The sequence below is a fragment of the Leopardus geoffroyi genome, chromosome B3 (assembly GCF_018350155.1).
Source record: "Leopardus geoffroyi isolate Oge1 chromosome B3, O.geoffroyi_Oge1_pat1.0, whole genome shotgun sequence".
Lineage (NCBI taxonomy): Eukaryota > Metazoa > Chordata > Mammalia > Carnivora > Felidae > Leopardus > Leopardus geoffroyi.
In genome coordinates, this window is record NC_059337.1 from 121,428,389 (window position 1) to 121,450,994 (window position 22,606).

The 22,606-nt window shown below is 51.0% G+C and overlaps 1 protein-coding gene across 2 annotated transcripts in view; it reads left to right on the plus strand.

Moving 5' to 3' along the window:
* ESRRB (estrogen related receptor beta) overlaps nucleotides 1–22,606 on the plus strand; it is a 173,632-nt gene that overhangs the window by 53,780 nt on the left and 97,246 nt on the right. Inside the window, exon 1 of one of the 2 annotated variants that reach the window (XM_045451609.1) lies at nucleotides 7,729–8,062. The exons of the other annotated variant lie outside the window; for it this stretch is intronic. Coding sequence (XP_045307565.1) covers nucleotides 8,013–8,062 — 50 coding nt within the window. The 5' untranslated portion in view covers nucleotides 7,729–8,012. Of the gene's footprint in view, nucleotides 1–7,728; nucleotides 8,063–22,606 lie in introns of those variants that run through there. 2 annotated transcript variants of the gene reach the window in all.

The following is a 22,606-nucleotide window of genomic DNA, read 5'->3' on the forward strand; positions in this document are numbered from 1 at the left end:
TATGAAGAAAACCGGAGGAGGGAGAGCAAAATATGTACTGGGCTTCCCAGGTATGGAGGGAGTAGAACGAAAGGTGAATGGGGGAAGGAGAAGGAAGTTCCAGGTGATACCATGGATCTGAACACTTTGGCTGCTGCATGGGGACCATAGCGTCTGAGTGGATGTGAGTGGGTAGGTGGGGCGGGGTCCATGTGGGCCTTTGTAAAACAGTGAGTCTGTAACGTGGGTAGTGAAGAGCCACGGTAATCCATTGATCCTTGTACCCATCATGCTCCCCCTCCTCTAACCAAGGAAGGGGGTAGTAGATAATAAAACAGTTTCAATTGAGAGAAAGTGGGTGACCCTAAACCATTTGCTGACTGTCTTTATCTTATAGCCCCAGTCCCCTCGGAAGCAGAGCCTGAGGCAAGCGTTAAACTGCTGATACTTTCTTTGGGAGATGTAAGCCCAGGGATAAAAAAGAGGAATTGGGGTGAGGACCGATGCCAAGCCGTGTGACATGATGTGCGGCCCCCATTTCCTACCCAGCCTCAAAGAGACTTAGTGTGCCGCTTGGCATGCGTGTCTTTTCTGGAAGGTTTATGCAAAGAATTACAGTATGAAACAGTGCACAGAGGGCAGGAAAAGGGAGGAAACCGGAGAGCTACCCTCCTGCACCTCTAGGGTGCATTATCCAGCCCCTTAGTAACCCAGGCCTCAGGCACTGGAAGTATACAGGGGAGACACCTGAGTGGCCTCCTGACCAAAAGAGAGAAAAGGAGATGGTCAGAGGAGACTGAGACAGTCCCTACAGTGTGTGTGTGTGTGTGTGTGTGTGTGTGTGTGTGTGTGTGTGTGTGTGAGAGAGAGAGAGAGACAGAGAGAGAGAGAGACAGAGAGAGAGAGACAGACAGACAGACATGGTGCCTGGACCCAAGCATTTGTCCTGCACACAGGGACAACCCATCCCTTCCTATCCCGTGCTTGTCTCTCTCCTTACGGGGCCCAGGCACCCTCCAGGAGGCCTTCGACACCTTCTCCAGCCTTCTCCAAGTCCTTTCCACATCACCTTTCCAGTCTGCCTTCGAAGCAAGTCCCTCAGGGCTGAGCATAAAATTCCATCTGTGCTTCTAGTAAGGGAGAGTAAAGAGAAATTATTGCTGCTCCTTGCTCGGCTGGGTTTTGTAGAATTACCCCAAAGCAGTGTTTGTCATGCCATTGAGCTGGAGGCCCATGCTTAATGTGCTATCTGTTCTGACCCCAGATGTCTCTCTGCATCGCTGCCCTCCCGCCAGCTCTCCTGCGGGCTGGCTCACTCTAGGGTCACTGCTGACAAGTGTGTTACCGGTGTTTATCCATATTAAATCTTGTATCGTTGACTGCCTTTTACCCACTCCCGTAAACTCTATTTAGTTCTTCTGCAGTTTCCCTTCTTGCCTTGTCTTGTCCTTCTTGGGAAGGCAAACCCTGCTAAGTCAGGAATTCTACCAAAACGTCACGTTCCCAACTGTTGATGAAAAATGAAAGTGTTAGAGATGGTCCTGCTACAAAGCTCGAGTCCTCCTCTGGAACTGGTACTGACCCGTTTGTAATTGCGTCGTTCAGAGCTGTGGGGAGTTCGCCAATGGGACCGGAGTCATTACAATATACATTTGTGCAGGGAGTGGTTGGGCCGTCCTTTTCTCATGGAAGGACATGGGTAAAAGCCCTCATCATCTCAATCATGTTTTATATAGGTAGAGCACTTTACAGTTTATTATACACCATGTATGTTTGATTTTTTTTCTCAAACCTAAAAGCATTGGCTGTTTTTTTTTCTCCCCTCTCTGTAAAGCATGTTGTTAGAGCAAAAACAAAATGCATTTTATTCTGAAAAAATAATGAAATCAGAAGCTCCACCTTAATCGAGCCATTAGGAAATGAAAACATGGCTTGAATGTTCCCAGTTTTGAATTTGGTGTCATTAATGCTGGGGAGACCAGCTCAAGCCAACATGTTTTTTTGTTCCCACTTAATAACACTTTATGTGTGTGGTGCTTTAGAATTAATTTCCAAAAGTTTCATGTGTCTTATGATTTCTCTAAGAGAATTACCTGTGAGAAGAGAAAAATGTACATGGCCGCTGGCTAGCTCAGTCGGTAGAGCCTGCGACTCTTGGTCTCAGGGTTGTGAGTTCAAGCCCCACACTGGGGATAGAGATTACATACAAACAAATAAAAAATAAAAATAAAAATTAAAAAAAAATAAATAAATAGAAACGTACACACAGGCATAATTTGTGAATTTGCAAAGCAAACTGTTCATTCTTTCTGTGGCCCGTGTTGACCATGAGTTTTTTTTTCAGTTAAAACTGTCATCAACCACAGTTTTCCTTTTCCCAGTGATGACACCTTAGAAACAAACTGTATGTCCTACTATTCGAAACCAACTATGTTTTATACTTAAATTGATGCAAAAGTCACAAGAAATTGGATGATAAATTAATATGTGACACAGACGAAATAAGGTCAAAGTTCTTTGTTATAAGGAAAAACCCACAATCCACTGTAATAGAAAATATTTAATTAGATCGTTCGTTTAATCAATAGCTAGTTATTCAATGCCTCTTAGGTCCCAGGTACTATCAAGGCATATTCTTCTTCTCCCCCCCTCCTCCTCCTCCTCCTCCTCCTCCTCCTCCCCCCACCCCAGAAATTTGGCAGAGGATAAAGCTATTACATTCCTGATGTGTTCCTATTCTGCTGCCCATTAGAAGGGAAAAAGATCTTTGTTTCTGTGGAGAGACGTATCTCACCTTCCTCATCTCACCAGCCCACCTGTTCACTGCAGTTGCCATCTTGCATAGGAGCTGCCGGAAGAAGGAATCTTTTTGAAAGACAGAGAACTTTAATATACTATTTAGCCGTGCTAGTGAGAATGGTATCTTGAGGCTCAGAAAAAAAAAAAAAAAAAAAAAAAAAAACAACCACAGGAACTTTGAAGTATCTGGAAGCTATTCCAAGACCCCCAGTAGGGATTTCTGATAATGAAATGGATGGCGGTCGTAGGCGGGAACCCAAGCATTTACTCACTCAAGACGCCCCTTCATATTTTATCTTTGGTGTCATGGCGGCAGTGCTAATATACACGAGCCTTCTTGCCCCAATAATGGGCCATTACAGCTTCAGGAAAAGCCATCATGTTTCCGCAGCATTTATCTGTCAGCAGGAGACTATTATGGGAGCACAAACTCACATTGTATTAGCGTTATCAGTTAATTATGATCCGTGGGACATGTGCCAGCCAATGGGCTGACAGTCTGCTGACCACCACTCAGGAATATAACTCCACACCCCAAATTCAAGCATGTGAGAAGGGAAGGGACCCAAAGAGGTGTGTGGTTGGGGACATTTTCCCTGGCCAGGAGTCCATGGAGCCCTGGCCCGGTCAGTACTGTCCCCAGAGATGCACAAGTTAGGCTCACTGTCTAGGCCGGGCCCACCTTAGACCTCGTGGATGGTCAATGGATGCACTTCCTGGACTCGCCTCCCCTGGCCCTGACCCTGGGGTGGATCAGAAACAAGCTCGGACTGTGATTCCGACGGTTCCACGGAGTCCTCTCCTCCTTCCCGGGCTGTTGGTAAGAAGTGCTTATGCACCTTGTGTGTTTCCTAAGGTGTCATCCCGCCTGGAAATGCGGGTTCAGGGAATGTGAGGGAGGGGGACAGGGATGGAGTAACCCAAACAGTGTCCCCCATTCACTGGACTTAGGGAGCGTGTGGCAGACTCCAAAACTTCTTGTTAGCTCTTTTAGTGATGAAGCCATCAAGCCCTCTGCTCCCCCAGGGCCCACACTGAGTTCACCAGCTCCTGCTAAGTTACCCTGCGTGAAGACAGGAAAAGCAGCCTCTTGTTGTGGGCTCAGAGCAGTACAGCACAGGGAGGGGATTCAAGAACCTGAGAGATACTGCCGGCTGCTGCTTCACGTGTGCAGAGATGACGGGTGTCGGGGGGGGGGGGCTGCCGCAAGAGCGGGAAGAGACACCCCAAGGCTAGGCTCCACCAAAGGTGGGGATTTCCACCAGACCCGTGGCAGGGGGTGCCATGCAGGGGTCAGCTGCAGAGATCATGGCAAGAGATCAAGGTCACTCAGGTGGCCTTTGGGCTCCAGGTGCAGCATTCGGACGGCCCCTTTTCAGGGCTTAGCCAGACTCGGATGGGTAAGAGTGGCTGGTCAGCATGGATCCGTGTTCCACTTGGTGCCTTCTGTGCCTGGGGGAACACCGGTTTGAGGAACAGGGTGGGCCAGGCTGTGTCTGGGTACGTTTTCCTACTTAACCTGCCAGCTGGAGCATGTCTCACGGCAGGACAGCAGGTCCGGAAATTGGTGTCCCACCAATCAGTGCTTCCTTTTTCTCCCAGGAAACCAGGTGGGGAAGGGTGTGGACACATCAGCCCGGTCCCCACCACCTACCCGGCGGAGAAGTGTGTGTGGAAGGTGATGCCAGTGGCACTGTTCTGATTTGGCCTCATATTCCTTAGCAACGAGCTTGGACTCAGGGAAGGAGGAGGGAGAGAAAGTGAAGAGACATGTGAACAAAGGTTTAGGAGTTGAATAAGTAGAAATCCAGGCACCAAAGACGGCATGCTTTGCCCGTTATTCACGGTGTGACCTTGTGTATGTCACTTCTCCACACAGGGAAGTGTCTGAGTTTCCTTATCTGTAAAGTCTGGTGGTGATTCTAAATGATTCTCCAAGTCCCTCTCAGCTGTACGGTTCTGTAAATGTAATAAATATCTATTTAGAGGAGTTTGTCACAAGAACTAAGTGAGCTGCTGTCCCCTTACACCATCCACAATTACTGTTTCTAATGCCTTCTGTCCCAGAGTCCCCTTTGGCTGACATGCCCATCTGGGGGCGCCAGGATTGGGACGCAAGGTAGCGAAGGGGTGGGTGGCTTAGAACTTGGTGCTAGGGATGGGTTACAAATTGCACCTGCTCTAGGTGAACGGTGCAAGAATGAAATGATAACTGGTTGAATGAATTTCAGGGTTGATGGAACCCAAGAGCCCTGCCCACTCATTCCACTTCCCCCTGCCCCCCACCTTTGTGTTCTGGAGGAGAGAGACCTTGATAAGGTCACGTGGAGATGTCAGGAGCAGATCCTGGAGTCTGCTGCACTCTCCAGCACTGCCATCTGTCCAGCTAGAGACGTGGGACCAGACCCTGGCTTTGGGAGGAAATACCTTCCTCTGTGAGCTGGGTGAAGGCAGAGTGGAGAGAGGCTGGTCCCAGGAACAACGTAGGACCCACCACCAAGTTTGCCTGGAGAACCACAGGAAAAGCTGGACCTGCCAGGCTACATCAGGTCACCAGGGTGTCCTTGCTGGTCTACGGGCTCCCTGGCCTCACCTCAGGGCTGTAGGTGAGGTGGCTGGACAGGCACGGGGTGGGGGGGTGAGGAGGAGGAGAAGGAGGAAGCGGGGTCCCCAGGACCTCATTCCCTCCCTGGAGGGCAATCATCCAGTATCCAGAGAGAGGCCTTTAGCTACTTCCTCCTCATACCTTAGATGCAGACAGTGATTGTGCGTGGGCATTAGCCTCGCTTTTTCACCAACGAAACTCAGTATTTTCCCTCTTTTGCCCCTGGTGGCTTTGAATCCACTGCCCGGGGCTGTGAAGTTGTCTTTCTTTTCATGTTCTACCAAGTGTGTTCTGTCTCCAGTTAAAATTGGTGTGCCCACACAGAGCAAGGAGCCACTGATCCCACACAACCTAACCCCCCTTCTGGGACAGCCAGCCTGTCCCTCAGCAGGCCCACCCCAAATTGCCATGCTTCGATTTGTTCAACAAAATATTTCTCAAGTAACTTCTCTGTATCAGGCACCATTACTCACTGGGGATTCTCTGGGAAACAAAAACAGCCATGGTCCCTACCCTCATAGGGCTTATAATTTAGTGTGTGTGTGTGGGGGGGTATTATACCAATATATATATAATTGCAAACTGAGTAGCAAAGGTTCTGGTGCGGCCCAGAAGTTGGGGAATTCTAGGTAGCAGGTGCAAAGACAGGGCAGTATGGTGTGGGATACGGAGGGGTACAGAGAGACACATAGGAGTCTGTCCTGTGAGGCTTTCTTGTGGGGCCAAGGGAAGGACCGGGACCGTGTGCATTTTCCAGTGAGCTCCCTGGCTGCCGGGCGCTTGGAAAAGGTATTTCAGGGGGCTGGAAAGGACACAGAGAAACCAGTCACTGAGGTCTTGGCAAGAGGTGGTCGTTGTGTAGAGGCCCTGGTTAAGGACAGAGGCTCTACACCCTGCTTCCGTCTCTAATACAACCAAGTACCGATGTGATTAAAAAAAAAATCCGGGGCTGCTGGGGGTTCTGCTGACAGAGCAGACATCTTCATCCATCTCTCCGCGAGATGCCTGCCTGAGCCCCGAGCCCGGAGAATCCCATGCGTTCCTCCACTTCAGCACATATGAAAAATCTCAGCTCTGTTTCCCAGCCTGCACGCGCTTACATTTATCCAAGTCAAGTATCATCTGTGGTCCCGCTGCCCATTCCCCGGCCCCTCCGGAGCGCCTGGCCCCTCCTGGGGTTTCTCACCACCTTCCCTGCTTTTACTCCTGAAGTGCTTGAATACTGCCTGCAGTTACACTCCATTTAGAGCTTATTTGGATGATAAAATTATGTCTCCTCCCCCCCCAAATTGTCTGCTGTAGAATATAGGAGAATAAGGTGGTGGTCTCTCCTGGGGGCTTCCCCCCCTTTTAAGTAATTCTATACCTATCCCCTCCCACACTCATTTGAATTCTCACATTATTATCTCTCTGTGGCTGGCACATCTCAAAAGATGAAAAGCCCGAGAAGAAGGATTGGGGCATGACTTATAGCTTGTTTTAGTACAGAGGCAGCCCGTAATATTTGGGTTCATGGATGGAGCAGCAGACAGGGATGCAGGTGTGTTCGTAGCTGGGGATTCAGGTGTGTATGCTGAAGCATCTACTTGCGTGCCTCGAAGTACCATGTGGCAGGTAAGTTGGTTGTTCTAACCACAATTGTGTTTTCCTAAGCAGGCAGGGATTTATTTGCTCCCGTCTGCGTCCCACGTACATTTCTGAGAGTTGCCAATGAAGAGCATCATTTTGTACATCTAGAGAGCATTTTATAGATGCACACCCTGCATCTAGCCATATGAGAGCGGTTCAGAACCAACTGGCCCAGGTGATGAGAGCTGGGAAGGGAATCTGCTTCTCTCCTTCGTGCCTCACCTGCGGACCTGACCCTTTGCACTTTTGTGCACCAAACACAGGTCTTGAGGCTGTGAATTTCTAGGGCCTTGGCCTCTTCTGGGTGTGAGAGTGGAGCACTGTGACTCATTTTTAATTTGTAAAACAGACCCATTCTAAAAGGCTGAGCGAGGGTGGGGCGGGGGTGGGGGGGGAGTTTGGCTAGGCCTGCCAGTTAAAGGATAGGATGCGGGTGGGGGGGATATATAAACAGCACATCTGTCAACCCCCCAATCCCACCAGCCAGTTGGACAATTTTTTTTTCTTTAATGGCCAGAGGACAGGCCTTGCCGCTCTACAGCTCAGTCCTCTCACTCCTCAGGAGGTGGGGACCTCGCCTGAGCGTCTGATTTCCATTGAAGTCTCTCTGGCTCACCCCCCTCCCCCCACCCCAGCTCGATTCTGTCACTTTAAGTCCAGCCCCTGAGAGATAGCCAATAGGAGCCAAACCATACATCAGTCTCCCAGCCTTAAAGCTACAGTAGGGTTAGTGGGCTCCAAGTCTCTGGTGCCCGAGCCTCCTCCGCGGCTTCCCGTCCCCTCTGCCCGCTGGAGTGTGTGCACGAGTGGGAGCGCTGGGCTGTGCGCGCACGGCTCTCTGCCTCCCTCTCGCCCCGCCACGGCGCTTCCTCCCACTCTGCCTTCTCCCGCTCACTGTGCCCCTGCCCGGACTCGCACCTCGCCTGTGCCCTTCACTCGCTCTTCCGCGTGATTTCCCCGCCGCCTTTCTCTACCAACTGGGAATGCTAAAACGGGACTGATGGACGTGTCAGAACTCTGCATCCCGGACCCCCTCGGCTACCACAACCAGTAGGTGCTCTGTTTCTCGGTTGGTCGGTCGGTCGATCTGTCTGCCCTTCTGCCAGTCCGGCTGCCTCTGTCCTGGGTGTCGCAGTTCTCCTTCCAGGCGTTTTTGAAGTGGCAGGAACCCCGGGGGCGCTTGGGGGACGTCGGAGGGGGAAAGCCGCACACTTCCTGGGTTTCCTTCTGGGGCGGGGGTAAACCGCCTCTAACTTTTCCCGCACCCCCTTTTCCAAACCCATACTTTTAAGTAAGAGCAGCTCTTTCTCGCTCACTCTTTCTCGCTGATCTGCCCCCGCGGCGAGAAAATATTTGAGTTTCTGTGGATTAGGGAGGAGCAGCCCAGAACAGGTGCGGGAATGTCGCAAGGATGTTCTGGCCCGTCTGAGAAAGCCTCCCCCGGGGGGCCCTTTGACTTTAAGATTTATTTCCGTACTGAAGAGCAGAAATGATCCCGGCAAGGGGGCGAAATCGAACGTGCCGCGCGGGTTTGGGAACTCCTGGCGCCCAGCGCTGCCTTGTCCGGCGGTCCCGGTGGGGCGCCCCGAGGGCGCGCACGGGGCGCGGTGGATCCGGGGCGCTCCAGCGGTGTGGGCGGCGCGGCCCCGGGCGCACTGCGTCCCGCACGCCCTGCGAGGGGGATTCCGCATCCCGCCAGGGGCGGGGACAGCCGGCCCGGGGGTGCCGCGGCGGAGGCAAAGTTGGTTCGCGGCTTTGCGGGAGGCTGCGGGCGATGGAACTGGCGGGCGCGATTTCCGTGCCCCGGGGCGGCTTCGCGCTCGCCTTTCGGGATCCCGGGGTTGTCCGAGCGGCGCGGGCGTGGGCAGCGGAGGGGGCTGCGGGACGGGACTCCCACTGGCCCCGGGCTTGGGCGGTGCGCCAAGCGCGCAGAGTGGGCAGGCGGGGACCTGATCCCCCGGAGCGGCGTGTCCGGCCCGGGTCCTCCGGGGTCCTGCTCTGGCCACCCGCGGTTTCCCTCCGAGGGCCCTCCGCGCACTTGCCCCCACCTGCTCGGTACCCGCCCGGCTCTCCCCTCCCGCGCCCCGCGTCCCGCCGCGCTCGCGGCTGGTGTCCCGGCGTCTGCGTGTGGGCGCGCGCAGAGTGGTCCCTCGGAAGGCTTAAAAGAATAATAAAATGGAAACTCTGGGTTCTTCGCGGACCTGCTTAACTTGGTGCTCCTCTTCCTCTTTTTTCTCTGAAGCGAACTAAACTACCAAAGTCAGTGCCCGCTGCACCATGCTTTCATTTTTGTACCCCATCCCGAGAACCGCGACATCCCTGAGATAAATACACTGGATAATGTGGGGTTCCAGGAAGTGTGCTTAGACCCCTCTTCGCTGCACAGACCGCCTCCACCCCGGTGGACCACGCGGAAGAGAGGAGGCAACTTCACAGCAGTGTCTCCTGTCGATGACCAGACTGCCCCAGTCTCCACGCTGACCTTTTTGGTTCTAGTTTTAGGATTTCCCTGGGCAGTGGGTCCTTTAGGTGCCGCCAGAGTGTCGGAAGAAGATGATTTGGGATGGGAGAGGCGAGCAATCTTTAATTACAATGGATTCAGATTTCCATCTGCTTGAAAAGTGCCTCTTCGTTCTCTTTAAAGGTTACACTGATCCCGGGTTATGAGGCCGGTGGGGTGAGGATGGGGGTAGTGCCCTAAGACGCTCCCTCCTAAAGCAGGGGGTGGGAGCCGTCAAAGAAACCTCTGGGTGGGTAAGTGAGGCTGTGAACAATGTTTGATGCTCGTGGGGCATTTCCTCACATAAAATTACCAAGTACGACAAATATTGGATCTTTAAATTATTTAGGCTCCCTCTCTTCAGAGGTGACTTCTTCAGCTGAGCTGGAAATATCTATGTATTTGTCCCTGGCTCGAGTCATAGCCAGTAAATATGAAAATTCGAACGGGGGAAGTACATCCTTTGATTACGTTGACCAGAAAAGCAAGGAGAAATGGAGGGTTTAGCAGCTGGGTAATTCATCGAGGTGACGGCAACCCTGGCTTGAGTTTGAGGAGAAATATGGGCAAAGAGGGAATGTCAGGGAAGCAGAAAGGGGGGATGAGGAAGCCGAGGTCCTGGGTGTCTGGGACGGGTTTGAAGTGGAAATCATTCATAAAGTAAGCCTGACAGTAGTTTGGGCTCCCTAGCCTTCCTGGTTTCTTTGCAAAGAATTCACTTCTCACTCCATGGGGCACCGGAAAAGCCAGAAACATAGCCAGCAACTCCACTGAGGAACTAAGGATCCGTGTGAGATGCCATTTCTCAAAGCCCAGGACGTGCTTGCTGGGTGGCAGCCCGAGCATTGGGGAGCTGGCCCCGTGTGCAGATGTGTGCCTCTGGGCGAGCGTTTGCATCTGCTGTGTGCAGGGGCACGGAATTTCCAAGGTCGAGCTTGTGGAGGTCAGAGGCTGGAGTGTAGGGGAGGCATCTTTCTAACCTCAGGCCCCCCCCACCGCCACCCGGGCTTCATGTCAAGTAGCTTTAGAGCCACTGGTAGCAAAGTGACAAAACCGGGGACTGCGTTCTTTGGTGTGTTGGAAGGACAGTAGGATGAATCCGTTCATTGCCAATAGTGCTGGTGTTTCTCGGGGAACATATGCGTGAGTGGGTTCGTGTGCTCTGTACGTGGTTTCCACCCATGTGGCTTAGTCGACATTCCCGGACTTAAGAAAACCCAAGGGCACAGGGACCACAGTTCAGCGAGAAAGAACTCCCCAGCCCTTCTTCTCACTTGCTAACATACAGAGAGCATTTTTAATGCGTTAGTGTTATTCTCACTTTCCCAGGTGAGAAATTAGCGCACGCGCGCACACACACACACACACACACACACACACACACACAGATACATCATACCTTCATACCTTTCTCTCCTTCATTTTCATTTTCCTGTAGGTGACTCCATTACCATTTCTAATCAATATTTTATGTGCATATATAATCAGCCAGGGTAGGAGTGGGTGTGCTGGCCTGCATGTGCCTGTGTACAAATGTGTCTGTGACCCGACTGGCTGGAGACCCTCGGCTTGGAAACCCAGGGAGCAGAGGTGGGGGCGGGGGGGGGGGGGCTTGGCGGGTTGCCTCACCCACCTTCCAATGACCACTTTGCTGTTGTTAAAGAAACAAAGAACAAACTGTCCTGAAGGTAAAATATGTGGGTTCACACGTAGGAAGAAATGCCACATGGTAATTCAGAATCAGTGACCCAGAGAAAAACAAAGGGGAAATTAATTTTTAATGGTACATTTAAAAATAAATCAGAATGAGGACATTAGTCTTGGTTTTCCAAGGGAGGGGCCTTAGGAAATAAACCTGGATGTGCCCGCCACCCTCCTGGAGGTGTGGGCTGCTGTGGGAGAGGATGATGGGGTGATGGGAGGCTGGACTTGTTCAGGTCTGAAGGCAGTGAGTTAGGCGGAAACAGGTTGGTGTGGAGGGCCCCGGTCGCAGGGAAGGCCCTTTCCAGCTCAGTGAGATCCTGACATCAACTGGAAATTTCCTCTTGGAGCTTATGATTTCCCCAACTCCATTTTAGGAACAATCCTCTGTTTTACCAAAATTTAAGGAAAAGATGTTTCTTTAAAAATATATGTATGAAGAAACAACCTGACCCACCAAACAGGAACTTTCCTTTCTGTTGATCTGGAGTAATCAATAAATATTCCATTTAGCTTGAGATAGGAGGCACAGAGGGGACTTTCGGGGAAAGTGCTGCCAGGGAGGTGGCCGTGATAGAGATTTCGAGTCACCTCCCTGCCTTTTCAGGGTGGACCCCGGCCCTTGCAACTTTGCCCTGCATGCAGGATTCATGTTCCTGATAACTACCTCTGGCCAACTGGTTTTTTAAAGATAATCTAAACTCATGGAAAAAGTTTGTCTCCTTCTTTGGTCCTCTGCAAAATGCCTTGTTTCTTTGGAGCACTTGGAACTGGGAAGATCAGCGCGAGTCTAGCAGGCCAAAGGAACGGTGTGTGTGTGTGTGTGTGTGTGTGTGTGTGAGAGAGAGAGAGAGAGAGAGAGAGAGAGAGAGAGAGAGAGAGAGAGAGACTGGGAATGTGTACATTGGGATGGGCCGTGGAGTTGGCTGTGTGAACGAGCCGATTCAGGAGAGAGAATTCAGAAGACAGGCAAGCAGTTACACAAGACACAGGATGTTTTTGACGCAGTTCTGCAGTGCCCTTCTCTAGAACTTGTCTTCCCAGATGCTTGAAGTGGCTTCCCCAACATGACTGAAATTACTTGTGGTTTGAATTTAAGGGGAAGGAATAGCATTATTTAGACCATAATCCAGTCCTTCAAAGTGATGTCCAACCCACACCCTCAGTACCCCATGCCGATGCCTTCCCACACCTACAGGCCATCATCAGTCTCTGTCCATCTCTCCCCAAGTGAGCCCCTCTGCGCGCTCTTCCAGCTTGAGCAGGAGGCCGGCCCAGAATCTGCCAGAACTCCTCACAGCTCCGCTGGGAGCTTCTGTCTTGGGGTCTGGTGGCTCTTGACTGAATGTTCCTGTGGGAGAGCCCAGCATGGCTTGAGTGCTCAACCTCTAATGTCCTCTGCAGCCGCTGTCGTTCCTAGAGGGAGCGTGGGCCCACGAGAGGGCTTTGAGTAAAGAGTCCACGCACCCTGCCAGGAAGCCATCAAGGGTGCGACTCCCTCCTGTTTGCCCTTGAGGCCATTTGCTGATTTCTAGGGATAATCAAAGATCTTTTTCAGCACTACAACTGCTGGTGACCCCTGACTGGGCTTCCACTCTGGTGAGTCTTCCTTTCTTGGTCCCAGCAGTCTCGTACCTCCAGGGAGCTGTCAAATTCATGGCCATTCCTCGGAGGAGGAGCCCCTAGGCTTCTGCCGGGCCTGCCGTCCCCTGGCATGGCTGGGGTGGCCTGGGGTGGGATTACATTGTGGTTACCCCATCGGCTGGTGCGGCCTGGTCCCTGTGCAGGGAGGTTGTGGTGTTTATAATTGCAAATGTAATTAGCAGACCAGCTCTGGGGGACTGGGATGCTCAACTTCGGTGCGCATCACGGTGACCCCTGTGATGGCTGGCCGGGCAGATTAACCCTCACCGGTCTGGCCTGTCCCCTGCTTCTGGTGAGGCCGCCGACCTTTCACTGATGATGGCAGAGCGTCCTAGGTAACTGGTGGCAGGGTCAGACTCCTTCCTCAGAGGGGATGTCAGGGCAGTGAGTGGGAGAGGTCCAAAGTTGGGGGGGTTATTTCTTCCCTAGGCCACTGGGCAAGTGATCCTTGCCTCTTGTGACAGGGTGACCCTGCATAGCAGGCTGCTCTGGGACGTCGTCTCCCTCACTTTCCTGGCAGCACTAGAAGGATGTGCCCAGAAGACTTTGGGTGCATGCTGGTCTGTGGCTCTGGAGGCCTTGTGGGAAAAAGTAGGGCTCCAGACCGGACACATGATGACTTTCAGCGAGTGCCCCTGGGGCTCAGCAGACAGGGGGCAGTGACTGCCTGCTGGCTGTCTGTTTCTGCGGGGTATTCCACACAACTGGACGGCCACAGCCAGTCCCACTCAGGACACGTGGGGAGCAGGCCATAGGAGGGCATGGGTTTTAGTTTGGCCCAGAGACCCCCAACCAACCATCTGACAAAAGACCTCAGAAAACCAGACAAGAAGGGAAACATAGAGCCCCATGGTCTTTTGGGTTTTTTTTTTGGCATCTGTCTACCTAGAGCACCTTTCTGTACGGATCAGGATTAGAATAGAAAGGATCTTAACAGCACCTTTATTTATAAAGCAACGGCTTAAGGAAGTGTTGAGCCCTTTCCGATTGCTGTTAAAGCCCCTCTTCTAGAAGCTAACTCTGAACCCCGAAACGCCAAAGGTTGCCTCCGTTCCTAGGGGAGCTCCCACCGTGTGCATACGTGTAAGAGTGTGTTATAGTGGAATTTCCCTTGAACATGGGAGTAACGGGGGGCAAGGGGCTCTGCTGTTTAAACACAGCCCCTGCTGCCTGCCATACCCCTGGCCTGGGCTGAGGTCAGGCTATGGCCACATTCCAGTGGGGGCTGCTGGGCCTTGGGGATTTTCCATGGAGCGAAAGGGAACTCCATTGGACCCAAGGGCTGGCTGTCCATACAGACAGAGGAGTTTACTCTTGTTAAGAGCTCTCTTCAGTTTTCTGGCCTGGGTAAGGCTGGGCAGACCCCGGAGAGGATGAAAAGGCAGTGCTGTACTCTCTGGAATAACAGATGGCTACGCTCAAAAGAGCATTTGGGCAATTCTGTTCCAGTTTCCCAATTTCCCCTTCTCTTCCTGGATCTAGCCATTGACAGTTGATAGCCTAATGGGTCAAATGTTTTCCTAAATTGAGGAAAATCATACCCGTTGATCAGCCCATGGTGGGACTTTCAATATGGAGTTGGGCAAGGTGAAAATAAATCTCCTGGCTAAATGTCTTAAATTCAGAGTTATATGAGCTTGAGTTAAAATTAACCCCAAACAAAAGTTTTCCTGCCGATTAGAGGCATAATTTTTTTCATCCTTATTTTGCTGTGCTTTTTAACTATACACATTTTTAGTCCCCGAAGAGCCTCTCTGCCCCCCGCCTTTAAGTTTCTCTCTTCTGTTCCTTAGGACTTTAAAATATTCTATTCAACATTGTCATTCAGTGTCCCCGGGATTGAGCCTTTTCTGGGAATGGTTTTCTGGATAATGTTATTTTATTTTCAATGTCATTTCATCCAGAGGTCAAAAGGCAGTTCAACAAACTCCGACAAGGTTTTGTTTTTATCTTCTGGTTTCAGATGTGATCAATTTTCATTTAAAACTATATCAGGGTCTTCTCCTGCCAGTGACGGCAACAGTCAGCCTCATGCCTGGCTGTCTGTGTTTACTGAGACGCTGCATTGAAAACTGTATGGATGTGAAGTGGCCAATTAGAGTCAAGCTTTTCCTCGCTAAGTGTTATTTTAACTTGGCCCGTTTTTGTTTTTTTTTTATTATTGTTTGAGTTAACTTGAATTCATAAATTATTTTTTGTTTTCTTGTTAAGTTTTAAACTGTTACTGTATTTAGATTCACGTTTTAGGTATTTTCACTGGGTTCCTAGTTTTTTAAAAAAAGATACCTGGAAAAGGGGTTTTGCGAGTCACAGGTCTCTCTGTGTTCTTGGTTTCCGAAGGGCAGAGAACAAGGAAATACAGAGGGCAGTGCTGTAGGGCAGGGTGGTGGATGCGGAAAGCTGATGTTTTTTAGAGGAGATCTCTCTCGTGTCTTACAGTGGAACATATTCCTTTGTCTTTACTTATTTTTTCCCTCTATTTTCATTCCAACTTGCAGTGCTTTGCCCTCTGCCCTTTTATCTCTCTCCGATCGTATACGTTCCAGGGAAGGAGTGCAGGTTCCACGCGTCTGTCTGTCTCTACCTCCGTGAGCGTGTGCACATGTGCGTCTGTGCGTGTAGGAGTGTGTGGGTGTGTTCGTGCTGTTTTCAGGTGCTAAACATGATTACTCAGGGGATGTCCCAAAGTGGAACACCCTGTTGTCCACCCTGTTCCAATTCGGCCCTCAATACCTTTATCCACTGTCAGTCTCCTGCTCTCATGTTTTGGGAGAGACCGCAAGAAGGGTAAAGACCTCCTGTTCACAGGAAAATTCCAGGGTAGTGGTGTCTATTAACGTGGGGAACAAGGCGGTAGGGACTGGAGGTGTGGGTGAGGGTATCGGGAAGCTCTAAACTTTATTCAGAACCAATTTTTATATCTCTCATCTCCTCTTCCTAGCGCTTTGAGCTCGAATTTGGGATCTTGGTGATGCAGAGTGAATGAGCTGGTGTATGCTTTTGTTTTTGCCTCCCTAATAGATCAGCAGAAAACATTCCTTTTTGATGGTGAAACATCCCCTCAGCACACATGCAGAGTGCGGTATTTATCCTTTGCCTTTTCTCCTCACGCTTTGTCATCTGTCTCTTGGGTGTGTTGACATTGTCTACCTAAGCAGTCAAGCTAACAAGCTTTGGCAGAAAGAACACTGCTTTTACAGAAATAATAGCAATAATGCGATGGTTGCAATAATTATGACAACGGTAATAACAGCTTGCAGCTTTTTCTTCCCCAAAAGCGCAAAGCAATTCTCATAACAGGTTTTCTCATAGTAACCGGGTGAGGGTTGCTGTGTGTTGCCCCCAAACATGAAATGTTTTCCTGCAAACAAAAACATGCAAAGGCTTCTGGTTTGCATGTCTACATTGATTCAGGAGCTAAAACTGTCTGGTCTCTGAAATATGAACAGACGGGTAGAGGAGAATACAGTGTTAGGCACATGGTCCCCCTGAGAAATGCTGGGTATGTTGCCTTTGAACTGGGAAGGGAGAAGCGTTTTCTTGCAAGGGACGCTGTGTCAGGTCTGACCCCACCGCCACGAGCTTCTGAGGCTCACGCCACTCTCTGCCTCTCGGTCCCCCCACCTTCCTCGGTTCTTCTGGCGGCAACCTCAGGAGAGGTTTTAGACCAAAGGCACACAGAGGCCAAGGGGGTTATGGCTTGGTGCATGTGAATAGATGGGAAGAGAACTGCGTGGAGAGAGGGAGAGTCACCTCGCCACCCTTGATCGCCTTCCTGGCCATTCAGCTTCTCTGAGGCTGTCGTTCCCTGCTCCTGGGCACCTCGACCTGCCCTCTGGAGGCAGAGATTAGAGGGAGGGCACCAGGGAACTGACCCTCTGGATCCCTGTGACCCCTCTTGTGACTCCCCATGCCGACTCCCAGACCCAGACCGGCTCATCTGCACACCCTGCTCATCTGTGCGTTACTTTTGAAATCGGTGCTGCCTTTGTTATGTCCTCTCTCGTTCCTTCTGCTGCTGCTGCCTCTTCTTTTTTATATGTGTGCCTTGGAAATAGAAGGCAGCCTAATATACCTGCCTAATACACCAGCATAGTATAATAGGAAGTGCCTAATAAACCAGGGTCCCACAGCTGTCTCTCTCTCGTTCTCTCTCTCTCTCTCTATATATATATATATATATTTTTTTACTTTAGTATTCTTACTCATGTTCTTACTCAATTTTTTTTTCTTGGAAAACAAAACAAACTCAAAGCTCTGGGCTTTGGGTTATTAATTGATTATTAACTGATTTAACAAACAAAAAACATCCTACCCCCGAGGAATCCCAGCAAGAGTCTGGCTGTGCCGCTCAGGTCAAGAGCTGCCTTTTCCCCTCAGTCGGTGAGAAACGTTATAGCTTCAATTCCCTTGTTGGACCCTGAGTAAAAAATTAATTCATGAATAATAAAAACCAATCAGTCTTGTTGAGTTTAAGAAGGATTAGGAGAAAGGGTGTTTTTTCTTACAGAGAACATTTGGAATCTGCATGTCATTGTCACGACTGTTCCGAGTAGCTTGAGCGGGCCTTTCTTCACAGCAAATGAGCTATTTATTATCCCAAGGTGTAGCACATCTTTCTCAGTTGTAAGGCCAACTTACTGAAGATTATTAAGGGTTTCCCACCCAATTCTCTCCCACAATCCCATACCCCAAACCCCATGATAATTCATTGGCATTAAGACAGTTTCCTGTGTAAGTGTCATGTAACCAAATAGCAACAGAGCTGGCATTACATTATGAATAAGCCTGTTTGTGGATGCAATGGAGTCCTTCTTGGTTTCCCTCCCCTTTCTCTCCCTGGGGGGGGAAGTAATTGACCAGGAATTTACATGCCTTTGCAGGAACTACAGGCATTAGACTGGTAGATACTCTTTTTAGTTTCCATTAATAGTATCTACCTCCCAGGGTTGTTGTGAAGACTAAACAGGTAATTTACAAGTGTTGGGCACATAGTGGGTGTACTAATTTTTTGATGTTATCTTTTGGAAGTGGCTTTTCATTCCTTTGACATAAGCTCACAGTGATAGTCCTTGGCAGTGAGATTGGGGTGCTTGGACTGATTACTTGTTTGATGCGATCAATGTGGCTTGGGTTTCCATATGTAACACAAGGGGATTAGGGAGGGAATTATGGTATGGAACTGGACGATGAATAGGAAATATTAATGAATTTCTGAATCCTCCAACCTGTGGGTAGAATTGCCCAATAAGATACAGGATATCCGGTGAGATTTGGATATTAGATAAACAACAAGTAATTTTTTAGTGTAAGTATGGTCCATGCAGTATTTGCTCAATCTGGCAACCCTACCCATGGATGTTTTTCTTAAATTGGTCGGATTAAAAAATCCATCTCCTTATTTTTTTCCCTTTTGACAAAGGCCAAGAGAACAATTGTATGTTTAGTTTTTTTTTCAAATTGTTTTTTAAATGTCTATCTTTAACATTTTGCCCACATTAACTTGTTAGGTTGGCCACATCACATTAGAAGTTAGTGGGAACAAATAGTGTCCATCATCCAGATATATTGATAGAGTTGCAATTAGGTAAGTAAATCTGCAGAATGGGTCTCCTAACATAGCACCCAGAGCTACTGAATTTTGCTTTAAGGAGGAACAGGGTAAGCAGCGTCTTTTTGGAAACCTGCCTCTTCACGTTTCCCTGACAAGCAGGTTGAGGGGCTGGGCTGCTAGAACCTGAGATCCTGGCAACTGGAAGCTATCCTTGCTGCACTTGGATGCCAAAATCTTCGATCTCTCTCTCGGCCTTCCTACCCAAGGACAGGAGGCTGACCCTTTGAAGGCATCCCCTAGGAGGCTGTGGGGGAAACCACCCGCATCATTGCCAGGCAGCGGAGGAGGGAGGAAAAGGGGTTGCACTCAAAACAGCCAACTGGAAGCATGGATGAACTGAGGCGCACCAATGGGGGACCAACGAGCCCCAGCTTCTTTTCACTCCCCTCTCAGAGCAGCACGGTCACGTAGCCTGGGTAAACACACCATTGTTTTAAACGTAGTACCCTCGAAGCCCAGAGTATGGGAAATGGAAGAGCTCTAGAGCCCCCTACAGGCCCTCAGTGGCACTGCACCTCATAGGTGCCTGTCCCACTACAGAGCCTTCCTTCCCAGGGTGGGAAGGAGTGCGGAGGACCCCAGCGAGTGAGCCTACAGAAACTCAGGATCCAGGAGAAGTGAGCCCCTGACTCCAGCTCCAGCAAGCAGCTCTGCTCCGTGCTCTTTAGCACCGCAGCTGCCTCCTAGGGTGGTGTGCCAGCCTCCTCCCAATGCATGCACACGTGCACACCTGCACACGCACACACGCGTGACACATTCACTGTCTCTGTGGCTTGCCTGACCTCCAGACGGGCTGGAAAAGGGCCCGGCCTCATTCAGTCTGAGGAAAGCCCTCTGGCTGGTGGGTATCAGAAGCCACGCGGCTAGCACTGTTTTTTCAGAGCCTGATACTGACATTGAGATTCTCTTCGTGAGCACTTAACTGTGTGCCAGGCCTTGGCCTAAGAACATTTGATGTATTAACTTACTGCTTCCTCACAACCACCTCGTGAAGGAGGTCCCATTGCCATCCCCATTCCACGGGTAAGGAGACTGAGGAACAGAGATGTTAGGTCACTTGCCCAAGGTCACACAGCTGGCAAAGCTGGGATTTGCTCAGGGGCGCCCTGGCTGCGCGCCTGCACTCCTCACCACTACGTTATGTGTCGCTCATTGTGCAGAATTTTGAGAACACCCCTCTCAGCTATGGGGGTTGGACACGTAGGTAAAGTGTACAGTGGAGGGAGAAGGGGACAATTGGGCTCCGTGTCTTTGTTCCTAAAAAGGCAAATGGAGGAATCGCGACGGGATATTAGGTCCCTCTCCCCCCCGCCCCAGCCTGGTACAGGGAAGGGCTGGAGAGAGGAGCTTTTTGTCTTCCTGACATCATCCTCCCAGGCCCCAGAAGCAGGTAATTACTGACCCCCCACCTTGTGCCTCCCTCTAAGTGTGTCGTAACACATTTTACTGCTGAATCCTCTCTTCTCCGCCTGTGTTTTCTCCCGTCTCATGCCCTCCCCTGTTCTGTCACCACCGGCTCTCCGGCCCCTGGGTCTGAATCTCGGTGACGGACTCTCATGTCCACCTTGGGCTCTCGGGGATACTGCACATCAGCACCTGTAAAAGAGCATCACGACAATGGCAGTCAAGCCTGCTTCTCCCCGGGTCCTCCTCCTCTCCCTCCCTCCCTTGACGCAGGGACCCCCAGCCAACATAACGAGCATGGCTTCATTTCTGCCCTCTCTCCTCAGTGGCCAATGCCCGCGTCAGATGGACACATTTTACCTAAATATGTCCTTTACTCTGTTCTTTCCTATTCATGCTGGTTACCCACCAGCCCCCAGCCTGCCCGGCAGACTTCTGTTTATCTTTTCAACCCTGCTCACGTATTCCCCTCTGGGAGAAGCCAGCCCTGACCCCTCCTAGGGGGGAGTTGGCGTCTCTCCTTGCGGCTCCGGACTGACCTGTGCCCTCGACTGGGTCGTAGTCTGTTGGATTTCAATGCATGCTTATCTTGCCCCACTAGACCATGAGCCTCCAGGGTGTAAGCTTCCCTCTGTGTCCCCAGTGCCTGCAGCAGCATGCGGTACAGAGTAGGTGCTTGGTGCACGTTGGTGGTGCTAACCCACGGAGATGGCAGGTGGATAAAGGCGAGTTCTGGGGGCCTGAGAGTGAGGTAGAAGGCCATGGGGAAAGTGGCCGGGAAGGGTCTGGTTCCCCAGGCCTGGGCCCTTGTCGATCACCCGGCAGATCTCGCCGGCTAGCTGGGCATCCGGGCCCACTAGTGGTTGGGAGGAAAAGCTCCGTCTTTTCCTAAATCCTGGCCCCGGGGGTGAGCTGGAACCAGCTCACACTGGCCTGGGAGAGCCAATGGTTTGGGAGAGGTGATTACATTTACAGGAGTTTCGTGAGCTGATTGTTAAGCATGACTGTTCCAAAAAATCAAATTACATCAACTTTCAAGTAAATACGTCATATTAAAGACAAAGGTAATAAGTACTCCAAACTCATTTCTCCCTAGTATCCTACCACCTTTTCATGTTCTTGAAGTATATTTGCAAGTAACACATCGGCACAGTGGAGACCTGACGTGATCGTTCGTTCCTGACTGTGTCCTCGCAAGCAGCCGTGTCAGTGAGGTCACCTGGGTGGCCTACTGCTGGCTATGAGGGGAGTATCTTCCCCATGGAGATGGGGAGCCGCTCTAAGGCAGCCCCTTCTTCCCGCCGGGAGTTAAACATCTACCACCACACCCCTGCCTGGCTGCGGGACATCTCCTCTCTGGGCCCCTGGACCACTGACTTCATCTCTCTGTGCCTCAGAGTGCTCATCCGCAGCCATCCCCTTGTCGGGTTGCTGCAAAGATGAAAAATGGACCAACATAAACTGCTCAGAGCAGAGACTGGCACACAGTAAGTGCTCCGTGCATTTTGGCTCTTAGTATTTCTCCCTCACTGTTCCAGGCATAGCCCTATCCGGATTCTACTGCAATGGAGAACGTTCGTAGCAGAACGTGAGCTTTATATCTGGAGCGTAAGGGTATTGCTTTTCCCTGCTGGAGTCTTACTTGGGGGTTGACCGTGGTAGCTAACTCAGGGAGCAGAAAACACTAGTTTTCTTTCTACGGGGAAAGGCCCCGACGGAGAGGTATGCTCAGTCCTCCAAGGCAGGAGACGACTGGGCCACGGGCCCTGGGAGGAAGTGGGTCCATAGCAGCTGCCAACATGGCTGACGGGTGAGGCAGGCGCAGGCGAGGTCAGGAGAGACACGGAGCGGATGCCAAGAACAGCCAAGCTTCAGGGTGAAGGGAGGCTCTGCAGGTGGCTGCAGGGGGCCCCTAAGACCACGTGAGGGGCAGCTCCTCTCCCTGGAAATGCTGGAGCATGCTGCCACGCCCACAAAGGCAAGGGCCCCTGTGGCTTTGGGAGTCGAGGGACTATCCAGGACCACTCACAGGTTAGTGCACCGTCTTGTAAACAGCTTGAGTCAAGTTTGCATTGGCTGTGCTGCAGGTTCTGGGGCCACCACAGGAAAGTGGGAAGTTGAGAGCATCTAGTCTGTGGCTCTCAGAACCGCAGAGGCCCAGGAGAGGGCCAGGGTGCACTAGGGCCGTCCTAGATGCCCCCCTCTCCCCCCAACATGCAGGTTCCTTGAGTCCCGGAAGAGGTTTTTGCGTGGGCAGTTACCTGGAAGTGTCTTCAGGCTCAGATCTCTAGCGTCAGGAGGCCCAGCTCAGTGACTCAGTGACACCCAGCTCCTGGGCCGGCCCAGCCCACTTTCAATGGTAAGTGAACTACAAGCCTTCAGACACTAGCTAGTGGCTAGGTCTGCACAGCTTTATAGGCTAGAAGGCTTGTCTCCTCACCGGGGTCTCATTTCATTCTTTGAATCCCTGGTCTGTAGAGAAATGCCATTGGAAATGGCCTTGGCAAGGAGGAGGCAGCCTTGAGAATTAAACCCTCCTTCGCACCTCTCCGTGAGAGTCTGCCCTTTATCTTGAGCTGCTCGAGGGCTGGGTCTGATTCATTTGTGAATCTGTAACACGGAGTCACACATGGAGGAACTTTCAGTAAATACGAGGTAAAAGCTTGAGAAAATGTGTGCATCGGCTGAGCTGCTGGTGAGCCGCCTGTACAGTCGTACAGATTATACACTG